General features: G+C 37.8%; 1 protein-coding gene across 2 annotated transcripts in view; it reads right to left on the reverse strand.

Moving 5' to 3' along the window:
- LOC114145485 (alpha-1,6-mannosylglycoprotein 6-beta-N-acetylglucosaminyltransferase B-like) overlaps window positions 1-2,362 on the reverse strand; it is a 116,904-nt gene extending 114,542 nt beyond the window's left edge. For both annotated transcript variants that reach the window (XM_028019088.1, XM_028019087.1), the window contains exon 1: window positions 1,868-2,362. In XM_028019088.1, the coding sequence (XP_027874889.1) occupies window positions 1,868-1,935 (68 nt within the window). In that variant the 5' untranslated portion in view covers window positions 1,936-2,362. The remainder of the gene's footprint in view (window positions 1-1,867) is intronic.
- Window positions 2,363-21,234: the final 18,872 nt, after the last annotated feature.

A 21,234-nucleotide genomic window follows, 5' to 3' on the forward strand; every position in this document is an offset into this window, starting at 1 on the left:
CAGGGACAAAGGCAGCAGCTAATGTGGGTGTGCCTCAGCTGGTCTGATGGTGTCCGAGGGTAATCGTTTTCTTCTAATATCATTTAGCTGGTTTTCTAAAGTGGCCTTAGATAGGTGATATGAAAGGATTAGGTCCTGGTCCTGCCTGACGAGACTTTAATTAACAGGCTTAAACTAAATGCTTGGCTCTCTGTAATTGGATCAGAGACAGAGATGTGCTATCAGCCATCAGGTTTCTCTGCACACCAAGATTTATCAGATTTTGCCTCTAGAAGTATTTTACGCAGCATGTGGGAGCGCTGTCGTAGGTTTTGGTTGCGCATGAACTGTCCCTGCAACCAAAACTGTCCTAAATTCATAGCATGAAAGGAATGAATTACTTGGAGTTTCTGTATGCCAGGCTGCACTGTGAAACATGTTTTGGTTTAATCAAGTGTAGAAATCAACAATCAAGCAATGCTGACAAGTCTTCATTCTAACTCCTACAACCATAAGGTCCCTAGCAGTATTTATGCTCAACAAATGTTTTCCTGTACATGTTTTGCAGTTATTTTTGCAAACAAAAATAAGCAAATTGTGATATGCAGTTGTGTTGCTCCAAGTCAATACTGTGCAGAAACACCATTTAATCTAATTACAGCTGCAAATCTTATGGGTTATGTCTCAACCAGCTTTGCACATCTAGAAATTAAACATTTGGTCATTTATCTCTGCTGAATACCACAAGCTCAGTCAGGCTGGAAGCTTGTTTGTTTTGAAGTCTTTCCACAGATTATCGTTTGGATTTGGGTTTGGACTTAGACTGGTCCATTGTAACATCTGGATATGCTTTGAAATAAACATACATGGGTATTCAACTCCAGTCCAAGAACCGGTGTTGCGCAACTTTTATGTGTCCCTAGTCCAACACACCTGAATCAAATGGCTGAATTACCTTGTGAGTATACAATCACGTCCTGCTAATGACCTGATTTTTGATTCAGCTGTGTTGAAGCAAGGACACATCTAAAAGTTGCAGGACACTGGACTGGAGTTGAAGATCCCTCTATTTAGATGTAGCTTAGACTGTACATTTTTCAGTGGTTTCCTCCTGCACTCATTTAATCCCATCCTCTAAAGTAGTGGTGACAAACTGCATTTTTCAAGAGCCAGAGTCCTGCAACCTTTAAATGTCTCTCTGCTTCAGCACACCTGGCTCTGATATGAACTCATTAGCAGAGCTCTGTAGAGCTTGACACTAGCTAGTGATGCAGAGTCACCATGTAATTCAAGCATGTAGGACAAGGGACACATATAAAAGTTGCAGGACTCCGGCTCTCGAGGAATGCACCCCTGCTCTAAAGTGCAGCTGGTTTGAAAAACTCTGTCTCCCCTTTCTCTCCACTGGCTTTAAGGTTATGGTTAATCAGTGTATGTATGAAATAACAAAGCATTTTAATGGAGGATGGTTTGAGCAATAAAGTGTCAACTCTTTAGGTTATCTTGTGTGTATTTAAAATACAACAGGAGCCACGCACATTGGCAGAAGAGAGCTGTCCGCACAGGCAGGAAGTGAGTCGGAGCGCAGCCTTATTTACAGAACAAGACTTAATTCCCTGTTTGCAGCTGTTTGCTGTCGATGTCTCCACATGGAGGCGGTTTTAAATCATCTGGATGGCAAACTAAAACATCTGGAGTCCACATGCACACACCTTCACTCCACATCCCAATGCATTACATTATAAGCTTTCCATATGGCTAACAATTCATGAAAGTGGTGAGCAGAAAAACCTTAAGTGATAAACAATCGGAATACAGCTGAAATGTAGACATAAAGCAAACAAATCTAAAGACAAAGCACAATTTTTCCTCTTTTTGTTATTCTTACCTGAATGGTTTGAACGTTACTAGGCATCTTCTGACCATTATTTTACCGTCGATGCTGCCAGCAATCATTTTCCAAAACGAACCTCCACTGACATGGTTGCTAACCTCCCGACCTGGAACTTGAGCGGAGCGAGCATCTTAGTCCCATCCAGCGGTCCGCCCCGTCCTCCAGCTCGCTTTATCCTCAGTAACCCGCTGGTGCGTCTTCTCTCCTTCCGTGGGGAATGATAAAAAGTTTCATTCAGCAACTAGGAAAAAAAAGGTCGATTTTTCTCTTATTTTATAGCGTTATTTCAACGCTAAGCAGACGCTGTGACTGAGGACAGTAGAGCGTCGTCCGAACGAAGTCTTTAACAAATACGGCGTTCTGGTCAAGACCATGAGATAAAATATGTGTCTACTCCAAACTACGTTTTATTTCTCTGTAGAAACTGAGAGGACGCCGCTCCCCGAAGAGCTGAACTTCACAGCGGAGCCAGAGCGACTCTGACTGCTCTGCCGGGTTGCGCTCACAGTTATCACCATGTAATTTATCACAGGTAAAGGTTACCGCATCTGGTTGTTACTTTCAAAATAATAGCCTCACACAAGAAGGCTCGTTTTCTAAAACTACCAAACAATACCGTATGATTTCAGTAGAGTATATAATCTGTTAGTTTCTTTTGATTGTTGTATAATTTTTGTATAAAATGTTCACAGAATATCTTTGAGGATATTACCCCAAACGTAAATGAATTGGTGTATTTATTGTATTACACCCCTAACCCCTAACCCTAACCCTTTTATAAACCAACATTTAAAATGTTGGTTTTAAATGTGTTTTTCAAAAAAGATAACCTTCTTTTATTCATATTTTATACATATTTTAAAGTCTGATTTATGTAATCCTACCAATCCTACCTCAACAGTTTAATTTAAATTGAACCGAAGATTTACATGAATTCTGGTGCTCTTTCCCCACTTCCAGTAGAGAACACAGAGGCTAGTTTGACTGGTTTCTGAAAAACTAGATCAACTTTGTAAAACTTTCAGAACAGTCATAAGTATTTTGGTTGGTAAAGATGTGTGTGTCTGTCTGTGTTGGAGCAAAAAATTACATTTGCATCAGATGTTAACAATCAGCAACAGCATCAAAGCCTTAAATTAGTTATTGCCTATGAAAAGGAGCTATATATCAGCCATGGTTGTAAGGGTGATGTTTACATGCCATCTTGTTCAAACAGAGCTTAAAGTTTTTTGTTTTTTGTTTATTTTCTCAAATTCATTAGCATCCAATGTCTCTATTCTAACCTTGTTATTTGTTGTTTCTCTCTTGTAACACGAAAACCTAGATGAGCAAGGTGATCTTAATAATTAATTAGAACAATTTAGTAGGTTAAGTTTAACTCAAAAGTGGCTGAAGAATTTTTCTCTTTTTTTGTACTAATGTTTTTCTCTATAGTTATATGCCGCAAAAACGGAGTCAGGTTTTTATTTTGTTTATTTGCAAAATTTCAATTAGATCTTTTTAGAGAAAACCAGTTTATGCCAATCATTCATCCAGCTCATCAACTTTCACGTTGTTGTTTTATTTAGAAAGTGCCAAGTCATCTTTCCTGTATTACTGTTGCCTTCACAACAAGTCTTGACTTCTTGTCTTTCGTACTATAGAGTTCAACTCCTCATGTTAGAGACCCTGCCTAGTCGCGTTCATGTCTCCGTCGTGCAATGATTAACCATCACAAAAAACAGCAACAACAAAGAAACAGAAAATAGTACTTTTATTGGGTAGCGTGTTTTTTTTAGAAGTTACAATTTTGAAAATAATAACAGAAAGAAAATATAAAAAGTTATTTTTCCAGATCTTTTGCAAATGAAGAACTAGTATTTGATACTGTGACTACTAATATTTTTCAGCAACATCCATCCATCCATCCAGTATAGCATTTCAGGACCGTGGACAGCGAATGAGATCAGGATGCAACAGCGGCACTTAGCGGTACACAGCGGTACTGCACTGGAGGCCAGGTAGAGTAGACGATAGATCAGGGGTGGGCAATCCTGGTCCTCGAGGGCCGGTGTCCTGCAAATCTTAGATGTCTCCCTGGTCCAACACACTTGAATCCAATAACTGAATCACCTCCTAAGTGCAGTCAAGTTCTCCAGAGTCCTGCTAATGACCTCATTATTTGACTCAGGTGTGCTGAAGTAGAGATGCATCTAAAAGTTGCAGGAGACCGGCCCTCGAGGCCTGGAGTTGCCCACCCCTGCGATAGATAGATAGATAGATAGATAGATAGATAGATAGATAGATAGATAGATAGATAGATAGATAGATAGATAGATAGATAGATAGATAGATGTTGGCAGAAGTCAATAGAGAAGAGTACTACTTTAAACCAACAAGCCCAGCTTCATTTCTTCACATAAAAGATTTTTGGCCTCTTTTACATGAGCACAGACTTAGCCTTTGTAGACAGCAAAGCACTGGAGCAAAAATGAAGTAAAAAGGGCCGATTTCTGCAGGGAGAAGAGACTGACGATGACAAAGAAATCTCGGATTCCCTTCATGCACCACTTGCTCCTGTACATGTGAAAGTGATTGACAGCCTGCTGCCCATGAAGGCTGCCCCTCTCTGTGGGTTGTGAGAATATTTCTGCTCCATCAGGGAAAAGCCACGGCACAAGCACAACATTGTAAAACCTTTGGGTTTTCAATGTTTGAGTGTGTATGTACTAATATGTTGGGGTGTGTGCGTGTGTGTGTTTGTGTATTCTATAAAAACATTTAATGTGGATGTACAAGGCAGTGTAAACATGACATACTAACACAGCTTCAGACATCCATGAAGCTAAAATCACTTTCTGTCATCTGTCCAGACACAAAGATACAAGAAGCCTCAACCAGACAAGACTTTTAAAGAAAAACGACAAAACACTAGGAAATAGAAATAGAAAGTGTTTTACAATGTTGCACAATGAATATTTTTCTTGGAAGAAAAAAATAAGTAAATAAAATTTCTTGAGTGGGGAATCATTGCAAGACTTGTCACAGTTTAAATGTGCATTATTTTGCTGCTTAAAACGAGTTGACGCATTGGACCGGCCGTAAGGGGGCGCCATTGGAACCTCTGAATGTAACTTAGCATGGATTTTGCGTGCGCTACCTTTCTCTCAGTTAGTTAATACAATATTGTGTCATATTAGCTTTCAATATTTTGTATATAAAAGATTAGAAAATATAAACCAATTGTTATCCAAATTACATAATTCTTGCAAAGATGTTAATATTACTCAAACGTTTTTTGCATTTTTATATATTTACAGCAACAAACTGCTCTAGACCAACACAAATCAGGGTAAAACTGTAAGGTGAATGGACAACGAGGCATGTATTTTCAACATTCTTTACTATGAAACTGATTTTATCTATATAAAAAATTGTTTTAATATAAATATAAACTGAAGAATATGACATGCATTTGCATTTAGATATGATACTGTTGGCTTAAGGTCCACTGGTGTCACTTCTTTTCAGAGGAGACTTGAAAAGTATATAGAGTTGCTCTGTGTTTAATTTAATATCCACTAAGATTATATTAAACACACCTAGTAGACGTTAAATTAAACATACTTGCTGTGTGAAGGCCTCAGAATGAACCATGATGCAGCCCAGTTTATTGTAGTACTCTTAGTACACAGTTCCAGTTAAAGGTTATGGCACTGAAAATTAATAATGCTGCACTGATTTTGTTGGAGTTGAATAAAATAGCCTTAGAGAAGAAATCATTCCTAAAACCTGTGGTTTCTTCTTCAAATGCTCTGTAGTGTTTGCCTGGGGCCAGCTGAGATGTGCAGGGTCAGGACTCTTTTTGGAAAAATCTTTGGCCGTAACAAAATTTGCAGCATTTTTCAAGGATAAAAGAGAACCTTTTTGTTTTCTATGTTTATCATTACTTAAATGACTCTTCTGCTGTGGAGCATTTCATTTTTAGCTAAACCAGTATGGGAAGCTTAACAGCTACATCTACTAAAATAAAGAAAAAAAAATATCTGGAAAAAGTTGCTGGATTTAAGGGTGATTCAAAACAGAGGAATGAAAAGAAACCCATCTACAAAGAAAACAAAGTGAGGAAACATCAAAGTGAAACATTTATTATGTAAGACATGGTAAGGACGTTTCATGTTTGATTTATGATGAAACCTTTTCTTTTTCCAAACAACAGAGCAAACCAGATAAAGAAACAATGTGACATTTGAAATCCTTGTTCTTTTTTTGTGGTGGGCTGATGCTACAACTACAGGTTTGCATTTTTCTGAAATGTTTCTAATCCACAAAGTTTCATAATGCATAGAAGCTAAAATATTCACACACCTCCACTAAAACTAGTAAGCTAAATGCCTGTCATCATGTTACATCTGAACTACAGGCTTTTGGTTTTATTCTGAATAATTTTTTGACCACTCTTGAAATTAGCATACTCCAGAAATTTTCCATCGAACTGAGATCCATAAGATGTTAATGTGTTAATGTTATGTGTAAATATCCTGTGCCCAAATCCATGATACTGCCACCACCGCTTGCCAGATTCTACTGTTCAGAGGTTTAAAGGCTCTCCTCGATTTCTCCAAACAGTTTTTGTCTCTTCTCCATCTTTGTTTCGTCAGATCATTAAACATTTTTCCACAAAGCATTTGTTTTATTCATGCACTTAGCAGCAAAACTTAGTTCAGCTTGAATATCCCAATTTCAGAGCAAACACTTCCTTCCTGGACACAATCCTAATGTTGAAATGGCTCCCTGAACAGAGGCAGGGGTGTCACAGCAGCCTCCACATCATGCAGGCTTGAACAGAACAGATGACGTCTCTATAGTACACCTGAGGTTTAATGAGGCCAAAAAAAGATGGTGCAGCTTATTAAATGACATTTACTTAAATATTAGGGGTGGCATTTCTTCTGAACATACCAGAGAACTCCAGCAAGATGGAAATAAAACCATTCTGCAAACAAAGTTGGGTCTAATATTTCTCACCATTAAAATAATACATTTTTGACAGCCGTTTTTATGGCTAAGGCCCAACTATTTATTAGGTTACACAGAAGACTAGGCTGGTCTAATTTAGATTTTACTCTTAATGACCTGAGTTTAAAGCTGCATTTTATACTTGTCTAGTAGGCTATCTGCTTTTATTTACACATTTGGTTGATGATGGAAAATATTTAAATAAGGCAAAAAACAAACAATAAAGACAGAAAACCCAAAGGGGAAAATACTTTTTCACAGCACTACATAAACTTCAAACCAGAAGCATAGCTAGTTTGATTGAAAAAAAGAGAGAACAGTCAGCAGCCATGTGTTAAATTGCTGACCTAATGTTGACATTTGTAACAAATAACTAATTAAAACACTAATGTTTTGTTTGCTCATTCTAATACAGTTTCATACGCATGGCAATGATTACAGGGATTGCATGCGGTTGCAACGCTGATGCTTCTAAATAGTTCTTAGGAGCCGATAAGGAGCTGCAATAAATGGTGTTGATAATTTTATATGAGGGATAAAGCATCTTTAATGCTTTAAACTGTCAGTGCTCTTGGGATTATCCAAAGCGCTTGTTTATCTGAATTTAATCTAAATTATGTAACTCACACAAATTTGTGATTTGGATGACTGTAGATAAAAGTCTAAAGCATTTAAAGGGGTTTCATAAAATCAATCAACACACTGAGAGGTTCTCAATATTCAGGAGTTAATCTGATATTTTTGCGGTTTTGCTCACTTTAAACTCACACAGAAACAATTTGTTCAGTGATTTCCCACACCAAAATCCAAACACTAACAGTTTTTCTCTAAAGTTTATCTCTGAAAAGTATACTGTGACGTATTGAAAAACTGTTATTTTCTCTTTTCAATCCACCTCCTCATTCCTAAATGCACCTGGTTTGAACAAACACATTAAAGGGAAGTAATTTATGCAGGTTATTACTAAAGTGGAACAAGCAATGAAACAAACGAAACACACTAGACAATCGCACCAAGGACAAATAGCATGTTTGTCACATATGCAGCCAGACAATATGATTACTTTGGGTGAAAAAGAAATTATAATAAAGGAGAAATAGTGCTGCTGAAGCTTGTCTTTGGTTGTAGGAATCAAGAGATTGAAGATGTATGAAGTAGCTCCGGTGGTGTGTATAATTCAGAGTGTGGATTGTGCTCAGTTGGACTGTATGTAGACCAGAATACCATGTAGCAACACAATACCAAATCAGCATTTACATGTATTTATGCAGACGACCAGACAGCAGCCAAACATGTCAGCGCCGGCCGTGAGTGATCATTCTGATGCTTTCCTACCTCAAGCTGTGACAGCAGTCTTACCAGGCTGGACATAAAAATGATTATTTATCACCTTCACTTTTTCATCCAGCCATGTAAATGTTCACCAGGTTTACATCAGCTTGATTGCTCTTCAACGAGCTGAACATGCAGGTAAGCGTTTCTGGTCAGCTGCTCCCATTTCTCCCCTGCCCTTTTACACATTTTGGAGTTTAAGATGCAGACTGTTCTCTGCGTCAAACCAGGAACTGGATTCACAGAGCAGATTGCACTAAAACATGCTGATGCACATATATCAGCCATGTCTAATGAAGGGGATTTGGATCTAGATTTGAATCAGCCCACAACTCTCTTCTCTTACAAACATGTCAGTTGCTCATGAGAGAGAACGATGTCTGATTTTTTGTTTTATTTTATTTAACGAGACCTCCACATTTTAACCTTACAAGTTAAAATTACGAACAACATGCAGGAGGAATTACAGTCAAATGAAGTGAAGTAATGCTGATGGTTGTTATGTGTACTCCTTACAAATATACCTGATCAACTTCTAGCTACACCTCTATTAAAATTTATCTTTGTAGAGATTTTCCTAATTTGTTTGGTTGTCACACCTAAATGTACCTTAATGCTCCCTAAAGCTGGTAGCTGGTTGGGTCTCCCTTAGTGACAGAGACCACCAGTTTTGAACAAAAACAAACAAACATTTATAACCTTTTGTGACAAGTTGACCTTTACACCCTGGACAGACAGTGAAGATGATGACTTAGGCAGGGTGAAAGCAACAAGAGGTTTGGTTTTTTTTTACACATCTTCAATCAACATCAAAGCCTTCTAACAGCAACAATGACAATCTGAGTTACAAATATGTGCCTATGAATTAGTTCCTACTCTACACCCCCTAATTCCACCATTAAAATGCATCAAAAATATTTAAAAATGGACGCATTTACCAATTTGCTATAATTAATATTGACATTTGAATATTACGACTTAAGGAGGAGGGGAGTATCATGCAAAATCATGTTAGCTTAATATCATATTTAAATGTCATTCCCTCATCAAAAAGATTCCCTGAATGTTGCTTTCATTCATTCATTCATTCATTCATTCATTCATTCATTCATTCATGAATCTCCCTTTCAGTCCTTCAGGGCTGCTTTAACACCTACTCCTGCAAAGTGTATGATACAATGCACAGCCTACCAAAAGCTCCACCTGGAACCTTCAGTCCCCTGCTGAGCTCCTGAGTTCCACCAGACTAGCGGCAGCAGTAATTTAGTGGTACTGCACATATGCTGAGCTTATCATATAAACCACAAAGGTCCTAATAATGGACAATGGCATCAATGGACAGCATGGAAAAGTGTTGCTGTGATGATGTGCTGAAGGGGAGTGTCAGAAAGGGTAAGAGGAGCTTCTTAAAGAGACAAAGGCCAACTTCAAACCGTCAAACTATGAAGTCAAATTTCTGCAACATAGTCCCACAATCAGAAACACACACACCATGTTCACACTGGGTTAATCTATGATCTCTGAGAGAACCTATAAACCTGTCCAGACTTCTGGTGAAACGTTTGTTTTGGATAAATATCGGTCTTTTCTGGGGAGAGGACCAAGAAAAGACAGAAAAGTGAGTTAATAAGTAACTTTTTTTACACAGCTTTGCACACAAACATTTGCATTTTTGTACTGTTTAACCAATCAATACATCCAATTACTTTTCTCTTATAGACACCTATCATGCTTCTTAATGAGGAGCATTCAAGTGCTAGTAAAAGTGCCTTTAAAGAAGCACAGTGGTGCTCATAACATGCTACAGAAGTCATTAATACAGAATAAAGACCTCTTTACTACATCTCAGTAATCAATTAATTGGTATTGTGGAAATCTAATCTACAAGTGCTGACCTTATTTTTACGTGTTTCCCCTGGTGATTTAACAAACTCTAGATCTTTGAGGTTGGAAAGCCTCCATTGCCATCCTCCTAATCATTACATACATTCAGTTTCACATGAACTGAACAAAGATAACTTAATAAATCAATGTATGTAGAAAACAATAATTGTTCCACAAAGTTACTGTTTACAGGATTTTTATATATTTGCTTAATGTACATAAAACCTTTGAAATCTATTCCGTAGTTTAAAGCCATTTTTCAGTATGCCACTTAAAATAATAATGCCGAACCCTCAAGACTTAACATTGGATTATTTCCAAGAGACCAAAAATTTTACTGGTTAACAGCAGAAGGGATAAATTCATAGCACAGACCTTTTTTCATTTATATAGACTTATGCAGTTTTTATGTAATCATTGGCTCACTTCTTTAGACTCTCACCAATCAAAATCTTCTGGCTAATTTCCAATCTCTGGTTTGTTCCAATTAAGAACTCTAAAACAAGAAGATTTAAGTACAGTATTAAATATATTTCTTATGCCTTCATGGCATGAGCAGACATTAATGAATTATATTGCTACAGGCGGCGACTTCCCATTACAACATAGAGCAGTCGCTGTAACACAAGTGAATTAGGTGGTTGTTAAAGTGCACACCAACCATTACTTTGGAACTGAAAGCAGAGCCAAGAGTTAATTACAGTTTATTAATCACCTCCACCTCTTTATTCTAACATTTTTTTCTCATTTGAAAGAAAAGTCCTATTTGGATGGCATGGAGGGGAAGCTGGGATAAAGACAAAAACAATCCAGACACGCTGAGGGATGACAGAAATCAATAGACAAACAGGGGATAGACATGAGGAGAGAACATAACAATAAGGGGAATTGATTTATTTGTAATGAGTGATGGAAATGGCTTGATGGAGTGATTTGTACCAGTCACATCTGGGCTGATTGTGGGCTGTTTTGTCAGAGGCTGAATGGAGAATTGTGATGTTGACTGACAGCCCAGGTCGGCACGGGAGATTCAGATTTGCATTTTCATTACGTCCAAGATTGACTCTTTTTCTCTTGTGGGGTTTGACACAGACACACACACGTGCATGCCCACACACACAAACAAGGTTTATGTTGTTCTCATCCAGCCTTGCAAAGGGCAGCAGCGCTGTGGTCTTGCTGAAGTTAATATTAGATATCAAAACAGAATACAAAATATGGGTTTCTCTGAATGGAACACGCACAAAAGCTTCATAAAGTTCAACAAACTTGTAATTACTTTTGCCATCACGTTTTTTTTTTTCTTTTCACCAGCTCTCTGGCGAAGTTAATTAGTATCTGTTTGTAAGATGATGGCAAAAAACCAAAGTGAAACAGTGATTGAAGGATCAACAGTCCGATTCTGTGACGGCAGGGCAAAGGAGCAAGAGGACAAAAAAGTACGAGTTCTCCAAAATCCTCTACCCAGAGACAGAAGGAGCCGCATCCTGATCCAAAAAGAAACTCTTTCTCTGGCTCTGGCACAAAACACACACTGGGCAGCCAGCAGCCTGTGCAGCGACATTCGGAGCTGGCAACCATAGCTATGGAGCTACAGAAGTTAAAATTAGCCTCTGTGAAGTTATATATGAACACGAGACACAAGACTTTCTCCCCTCATCTCCTCATTCCACTTCAATTCCAACTTTCCCTCAGTAAATTGATGAAAGATTGTAAACTTAAAATTAAATCAACTATTTGCACATTAGCTATTAACATATTGCTGTAATATTGTATTAATTTTCTTTTACAAGTCTCGTGTAATTAAATTGAATAGTGAATATGAGCAATTTTTCCATTGATGCAATCACAGTGCAAAATCTAGGAGGAAAATGTTCTCCTCACATCCTGGTCCTCAGGCTCTTTAATGCATCTAAGGTGAAATTGCAACTCTGGCTTCAAGCTAAGCTTCATCACCCACCAGCTGTGCTTAACTCACACATAATTTCCTATCTGTAGGGGAGTAAATTCGTGCAGCCAGGCTTCAAATTTACAGACTGACAGACACTCTTGTAAGAGTATTTTGAAGTTCCTTCCTTCAGAATGAAATTTTCAGACATCATATATAGGAAGTTATGCTTGAACGTTGGACAGGTGTCAGCATGTGGAATACAATGAAAGTTGATTCTGTCTTTGACTAGACTGCTTCACTTCTCTGTTGCAGGGCTTCATCCTGTTTTTGGAAAGAAGTTTCTACTCTATATTCTACCTAAGAAAAACTCCCAAAATATCCAGGTCCTACTTGAAACAATTGTACATTCACATCTCAGAGGCTGCACACAAACTTATAATCCACTAATAATTTGTGTCATAAATATGCAAACACAAAAGCAACACTACAGTTAAAACCAGATGCTGACACACACTACATTGACATACACAAACCAATTTTTTCCTCATTTCCTGCTTCAGTCTAAATGTTTTTTCTGTTAGGTCAGTTTGAATTACCAAAATTGCTTTTGCTTGCTAAATTCCTTCAAATGTAAATTAAAGTTCAAAAATACTTTATTGATCCCAAAAAGAAATTAAATGTTGTTGTAACTCATTAATTCAAATTCTTTAAAGAGTTGTTGTCGATGTTGATGACTGAAGACTCTGTTTTTCTAAGACAGCCTTAATAAAAGCTTTCTAGCTTGAGACCATCCAGATAATGATGTTCTGGCTTTGAATGACTTTGGATTAATAAAAAAAGAGTAAAATAAAGGCATACTTGTAAAGTATGTTTGGTTGAATTCTCAAACACACTGCAACCTTGTATGGACAAACATAGGAATTTCAGTTCAAATCGGGTCCAGGTGCCTGGTTGTGTCACATTAATCTGGTCAAACAGTTATGGAAGATTCAACAACATGTGGAAATCAAGCCCTCATGCAGAGGCATGGGATAAGGAGTGAATGCTTTTGTAGAAACTGAAATAAGTGAAGATTAATTTGTTTCAAGAGAATACTGCAGATGAACTTCAAGTCTCTATGTGGGATAATTCCCTGATTGACTTTCCCAGCCAACAAGCATTCTCTTTGCTATAGACTCTGCCCTCCAGTATAACCAGTTTCCTACAGGCTTCGTTAAACTGGGGCAGAGTAGTTTCCATATCCACAATTCAATCCTCATTCTTCATGCTTATCACAAATGAGAAAAGACTAGTATTTCAGCTGCAGTACTTCTGTTGCCTCAGAGTAAGGCAACAACATATTTGGCATATTATGGACCTTTTTCACCCACTGCTGTGGTGGAGTGACTGAGACTGCTGCCTTTAGGTTTGAAATTGGGAAAAAGTGGAATGATTGATCCTGTCCTCTTTCCACCACGCAGCGATAAAAAGAGAGACTGAGGCAAAAATCGATGGGAGGCTTATAAAGGTTGCTCTAGTGCTGTGAATATAATGTTACGACCACTCTGAGTTTAACAGAGTGAGGTTAAGGCAGAGCAAGAGGGGAGGAGCTGCAGCTTGATAACCAGACAAGTTATCCTCCTTTTCAAAAAGTGCAACACAGATGTCTGTTGAAACTGCACTTTTTTTGTATCCCCCATTCATGAGGTCAGATTGGATGATTACTTGGAAGATGTGCCAGGAAACCACCAGAGCAGAGGAAAAGTTCACCGTAAACGTTCTGAGCCATTCAGCCTCCAGCTGCAGCTGAGCTGTATTTCTAAAGCTCCACACTGCCACTGCCACCATTCCCAGTGTCTAATTGTCTACATGGCTAAAGACAGCGTTCTAAATAGGACAAATGTGCGAGGGCTGAGAGGAAGCAGCGATGTGTCAAACCCTGGCACTGTCGGTGAGAGGTTGGAGAGCCAGAGCGATTAAAGCAATGAATCACTATTGAGGAGGTCTCAGCCCCGGGCGTCATCTAACTCGCAAAGACAACAATTTGGAGAGCCATCTGAGCAGCAACAGGAAAGCTCTACTAAAAATGGGGGACATAGACTGGAATGTGTGTGTATGAGATGCTGCGATGTAGACATAATGTTTCAGCATAGCCGCTGTGTTTGTAAGGAGCTGTACAGATGCGTCCAATTTCATCCTTGTTTCATGCTCATTGAAACAAGAGTTATGAATCTGGATGGTGAGCTTGTGCTGGGAGCTGGAACTGCTTTGTAACACAGTGAGTGAATGGCTGTAAGATTAAAGTTATATATTTTAAACTGAAGAGTGAAATCAAAAAAGGTTGGCCATAGATTTAAACTGACAGGATAAGAACTCTTGAGTCTAACGTTAGTCCCCATTTTATTAATGAATATTTTTCATTCTGCTCTGAGCACTTTCAGTCCAATCAAAGTTAATTTTATATGACTTTTATTAAAGACAAACTTTAAATCTTTTAAACACGCAACTGAAATCTATAAATTTCCACTAAAAGTCTGGAAAATTGGAAAAAGATTGGAAGATTAACTAATGTTAATTAGATTAACTAACTTATCCACTACAAAAACACTTTCAATGTCAAATTAAGCTCACTCTTTGCTGAGTTTCGATGAAATATGTCAACGTTAGTTCATGAAAATAGATTTTTTTCAGACAAGCATCATGCTGTCAGATGTAATCAGCTGTGGTGAAGGATATCCAGTTGTGTTCAAAACAGTAGCAGTGTATTTAAAAGGAGTGAGTAAAGCTTAAAATTCATATGTTTTATTTTTATACTGCTTAATGCAACATTGGGATATTGGACTTTTTAATCCGAAATCCTTGTTCAAACAAGTTCAAAGGCACTTCATCTATTCCATAGAGCAACATCCAGTTCTTTGAGCAGTTTGATACTCAAACTAATCTATTATCACTGGTATGTGAAAGAGAGGACAGAAACTAAAGCATGAGAGACACGATGTCTGCAAACATGCTTTACGGTATACTATAACAAGAACTCATTATTTCTAAATCATCTGAAAAACAGCGTTCAAGAATTTCTCAAACATGCACAAAAGAATCAAAGCAACACTCTAGGTATGTTTTTGATGAAGTAATAACATTATAACATGACATAAAGCTAAAATAAAGTCGATCTACATAATGCCGTCCCTCTAAAATTGAGAAATAATTTGCATGTCATTGTTTATTTATTGATAAGGAGGTAAAATAATAGGACACACAGTTTAGGAGAATGAAACGGAGGGGAAGGATGAGTGATTCATTTCAAGGTGAAACTGATGTCAGGAGTTCCTGTCAGTAGGACGATGATTAGCTGTGTGAGAGTGTGTCATTGGCCCGCTCTAAATAAAGGCTCAACCAATCCACCCTTTCCTGTCATTTCATGCCTCTGTTTGCATTATTTATCTGGCTAATAAGGAGTCAGTTCCATTATTTAGCTAAATGAAATGTGACACACAATGACTTCTACAATCTGCCACAGTCACCCTCGCCTGCAACAGCGGAAACACAGAGAAAGACACTAGCAACTATTACTGAGATGCTACACAAAACCAAAACACAATATGACAATAACATGACTTTAAAATAAGAAAAGTGTTTTGGAAATCTTAATGTATAGTGCCTTAAATGTGCTCAATAAGTCAAAACTGGGCTTTCTCTCTTGTCAACTCCTGAAGTTTGACCTTGAAGAGCGAACGCTGTGCTGAGCGAGCAGCATGACATCGTGATCACAGGTCTGTGAATAGCAGGGTGTTTTTATTATTAGGTTAGATTTCAAGTCTGCATTTCTTATTCCTTTTAATTTAATTGGTGCTAAGAAAGAATCTATGCAAGGATGAAGGTATTTTAATGAGGATTTGTAACTGTCCTATTAGTGAAAATTCATTTTGTGTTAGTTACGCAGGTCATGAGAAGATAAAAGAAGAAAGTAAGATGTCATTTTTTTTCTCTGTAAAATGTCAGCCTGGAAGAAGTGCCACTAAGATTTAAAAAAAAAAAAGCTACTCATTTGATCTGACAGTGCTAATCATTACACAGCTATATGAGAAAAGATGAAAATTTGATGGTGCCTGCCCAGCAAGGTGATAAATGTTTCATTGCTAGGTTAGGTCAAACATAAATAGCTTTGGGTTTGAAGTGCTTGGAAAGATAATTTTTGAGACACCTTCAAGTCTACCAAAACATGCAAGGCTTATACTACGGAACTGTTTAATTGAGCCAAAATCTAACTAGTTCTTTTAGTTTTAGTGTGACTGATACTCTAACCTTCTAACATAAAGAATCTGTCTTTTTACATGTCTACTTTAATCAACACCATACAGAGCCATTGGCTATCTGCTAGATTATTCCAAGAAGTTAAGACTGAAGAGTTTTGTGAGTTCCAAGGTTTCTTCAAGGTTCCTCAACTTCAGCTGCCTGAAGTTATGCCCTGAAGCAGAGAAAGAACCCAAATGACATCCAAGGAAATAGACTTGAAAATCTATGCTGTACATGCAAGATTAACACAAATCTACCGTATTTTCCACACTATAAGGCGCACCTAAAAACCTTCAATTTTCTCAAAAGCCGACAGTGCGCCTTATAATCCGGTGCGCCTTATATATGGACCAATATTGAGCCACAACAGGTCTCGCAACTACGGTAAGCAGCCGCCGACTTCATTTTCCCCGTGGAAGAAGAAACGGGAAAGCAGACGCCGACTTTATTTTCCCCGTAGAAGAAGAAACGGGAAAGCAGACGCCGATGCAGCCAGCAGTGCAAGCTGGGTTTTGTGTAAAGACCCCAAAATGGCTCCTATTAAGAGACACGCTTACAACGCAGAGTTTAAGCTCAAGGCGATCAGTCACACAGTAGAACACGGGAATGGGCTCTTTGCACCTGCCGCGCTGACGTCGCAACCGCAAGCGCAAATGCGGCTCTCTTTTTTCGCTTTGAGTTACCATGACAGCTAGAAAAGACAAAGTCTTATTTCAGACGCAAATAAAACAATACTATGCACATTGCTGTCTTCCTAATATAATGGGCTTTTAAGTTTTCATGGATTTCCAAACGATCCTGAATTAAGAAGACGGTGGCTTGTAAATATTCGTCGCTACCAGTTAAAGCTAACGCAGCACAGCAAAGTTTACAGCCTTCACGTCACTCCGGATCAACTTCTAAAGCCTAAAGCAGAAGGTAAAGGAGCTTCCTGTGTTATTTCCATGGAATCACTTCTGTATTCAGCCTGAATGATCGAGTTTATGGGAACGAGAGAGCAGACCAGAGCCAGACAGCCGAGCAACTGATCCGCCTGTACAAACCGCTGTAAACACCGTCCTGCTTCACAAGAAGCATGCAAAACTAATAAAGCGAAATAACACGGAGACCTTAAGGAACACCGTTATATTTTTCTAAAAGCAACAACTTTAAACCTGAACAGTCAGCTGAACTAGAACTCCGACACCAGAGCTAATGTTAAGCTATGGGCTCGTTGTGCTTCATAAGCAAAAAGCCTGAACCGTAAAATCCCTGTTACTTGGTCTCTGACACTAACGACAATAAACAACGTAATATACTTGAAAACAAGGTAAAAACATTGTCCGTTAATGAATGATGAAAAATGTTTAGATACATTTTTACAAGAAAAATGTCCGGCTAAAGCTAATGTTAGCCACAAAGTTTAAAGAAAGTAAAACTCACCTTCGTATCTGTGTATAACAAGGCGAACATGTTAAAACCTTTCTCCAGCTACTTGTCGGGGCTTCGGCTCGATGTACATCATTAAGCTGAGGTGCAAAGAGCCCATAGAGCAGCAGCGAGAGAATTTAACATGAACAATCAATGGTGTGGGAGTGGAGGAAGCAACAGCTGTTCATTTTGGGAATGAATGGAGTTTTCAGAAAGCTGGTTTGTAATCTATTAATAAAGTTTGACTGACCTATCTGACTATTTTGTCGACATTCCCTTTATCGCAGTTCCATCTAACGGATGCATAACGTAACCCCAGCCTCTACTGTAGCGTCTATTCTATGCGCCTTATAATGCGGTGCGCCTTATATATGAAAAAAGTTTTAAAATAGGCCATTCATTGAAGGTGCGCCTTATAATGCGGTGCGCCTTATAGTGCGGAAAATACGGTAGTTTATTTAGTGTAATACAAGTCATGTATAAATGCTCTAGGATTTTAGTCTGAAGACTGTGCATAAGCTTTATTTTGAAAATCGTAAGATTTTGAAAAAAGTTGTTAAACCCCTGATAAACTCAAGTTGAGCTCTAGTCCTATAATTTTCTTTTTCTATTTATTTAGTGACACATTTCTGCACGACTTTGGATCTTGCTTTTGGAGCATTTGTCAACTCTTGGATAAGTTCTAATGAAATCATCATAATCATCATAGATTCTTTGTAAATAAAATTTGAGTATGGTTGAAATTATTGCCTCGTTGGCAGCTGATAACTCATTTAGGACAATTGAGAGTATGAGTCCTTCTCTGGTTATCATCCAGTATATTAGATTCAGTTTGCAAGTTTGCAAATTTGTCACTAAGCTTGTTATTGTGTATTTCAACATGTTTCTTGCTTTTTGTCTTATGGAAAAACTAACAAACAAAAAAAAAAACCAGGACGTTCATTTACCTCAAATTATAGTTTGCTGCTCTGAGGGAGGATTTGGCAAATTTGATTAATCTCATGGTGGACATGAATCAAAGGGTGGAAGCCAAAAAAGCCTTTCTGATTTTCTGTGAAACAGAAGGCTGGCTGCGCCTGAGAGGCATCCATCTCTTTAAAGTTCCCATGAAACCAATTCCTTTCTTTGTTGATATTTTTCTTTTTTTTAAAAATGATTATTATCATTTAGCATGGGTCCTCTTGGAAGCCAAAGCATTTGACTAGGCTGAAGGCAAAATTAAGTTGATTCCAGTTTTGTGAAATTGCTTTGTCTAAATATTATGGATGCGCCCATATTTGATGTGGCCCTGTGATGAGCAGTTTATATCCCCAAATGACTCCAAAGATTGAGAAACATACCCTCACAATGTGAAAGGTCTCTCTTGGCAGCTTTTGAGAGCCTCAAGTGCTGAGCAGAGAAAGTCTCCTCTGATGAAGCTGAAAGGAGCTAACAGAGTTTGCTGTTGGCTTCCAGCTTTGATCCAAAATATCAACTCATTTCCATGCGCAAATATATTTTTGATGGAGGGCAAAACATACCAGCTGTCTCATAAAGTATATGCCTTCGTCTGGCTGTACAGAGTCTACAAAAAGTTAAACTCTAACAACACATTTGGTCTTATAACTAGCCATAAATCCTCATCTGTTTGCGTTTTGATTATTCTAGTTGTTTTGTTGGTTGGAAACAAGATGCTGCTAGAGGAATTTATGCTGATGACTTCTATTACTATTCCATGTGTCTGCATTTTATAATTTTTGAATGAGTATATTCCCTATGTTTCTTTGTATCAGTTAATTAATCTTTATGTGGGGAAACTCCATCTCTTTCACATTGACATATGGATAGAGTCAGTAAGAAATGGTCTTGACAGAATTTTACATTTTTATAACGGTCATATAAAATACGTTTTACGGTCCCTGATGTGCCTAGCACTATCTAGAACTGTGTTGGAAATAATTGTCAGATTGAAATGACCAGTTGTGTCCAAGTTACAACAATCTGACCTACTACAAGCATCACTCTCAACAGAAAGACAATTAGGTAGAATAATCAGGGATAAACATGGAGTTTGATTTTCCTGCATGTTATACTGGTGCGTCACACAATCTGGATGGAATTATACCAAAAAAATGACTGCTTCCTGTACCTCCCATAGAAATTAAGGAAACAAGTGAGTTTTCCAACAAGACAATCATCTAAAACATGGATGTGCTTGAAAATTTCACAAGTATTTATTTACATCACCAGGTAGAATGGCCATTTAAAATAATAATAATAATAATAATAATAATAATAATAATAATAATAATAATAATAATAATGAAATAAAAGGCCAAAATCACAAAAACAAGGTACAGGACTGATACTTTACTGTTTTAAAAAAAACACAATGATACAAGTGATTCATTATATCAAAAAGTAGGAAATCGTTTTATTTATAAACCTAGATTTTATGACTTTATTACTGTCTCTGTTATTAATGACAATTCCATAGAGGCAATATAGATTAGGAGTTAATGGTATGGTTTAGTTTCTGCAGCCTGCATCTCAACTTTATGTTGACCCAGAGGCTGTTTGCTAAAGATAAAATAAACCAAACTGAACTCAAATGTGTACTAGCTCACATTTTAGAATGAAGGGAATTTGCAGAGTGTTATCACCTATGGAGGATGTACGGCAGAGGAAAAAGAGGAACTCAACAATTTGCCATGATATTGCCAAGTCGCTGCCATTCCCATCCTCTTTGTTTAATCTGTTATTAGTCATTCACACATAATGGCTGTGCTGTTTCAGATCATTTAAAGTCCCTCTCCAGCAGGACGGTGCAATCGAGTGTGGTGGAGAGCTAATTGAAGTCCACTGACAAAGCCATCAAACTGATAAACAGTCGCATAACAAGTGGCTGATGGCTCAGGAAGGAGGAGAGATGCACACACATAGAAATGATAAAAACTGTGACAGAGTTGTTGGGTTTTTTTTAGACAGCATCTAATTTAACAAGCCCTGGGAGAAATGGTTGATAGTCTTTAAGTGAGGAAACTTTGGAGTGAAATCACCCCAGTGTACACACAAAGTAAATTTTCTTCCTTTTAAGCAATGTGAGATGTTATAAAACATCTCACATTGCTTAGTTATTCTCTAATATGATTTTAAATTCTAATGGTTCTGTATGATCGCTTCTATTTTCCTATCTCTTGTGAAACACAGTTTCAGCCGCTTCAGTGCACCGCAACACACAAAGCTGCTTCTGTCTTATCTGTAAAGGTCACAGAGTACATTAACCTGTTACTCCTGTCACGCGCTGGCCTTTATCTCTGAGCCGCAGCTAATGCACCATGACTGTTGCCTTTGCTGAAAGGGCTAACTTGGAAAAGGAACCTGAAAATGTACTTTATTGTGTAGTCTTAAAGAGGGGGGATTGGATTTAGCTTGTGTTGCAGACAAAACATGACCAAGCATTATAACAAATAAATAGTAATATCTTTCACCATGGTCGTATGATCAGTTACTCAGTATGAATACAAATCTTACTGCTTCGCAGAGAATCTGTTATTAAGGGAAAGTTCAAGATTTTTGATTGAAGTTACGA

Source organism: Xiphophorus couchianus, chromosome 5, assembly GCF_001444195.1.
Source record: "Xiphophorus couchianus chromosome 5, X_couchianus-1.0, whole genome shotgun sequence".
In the NCBI taxonomy this organism is placed as follows: Eukaryota; Metazoa; Chordata; class Actinopteri; order Cyprinodontiformes; family Poeciliidae; genus Xiphophorus; species Xiphophorus couchianus.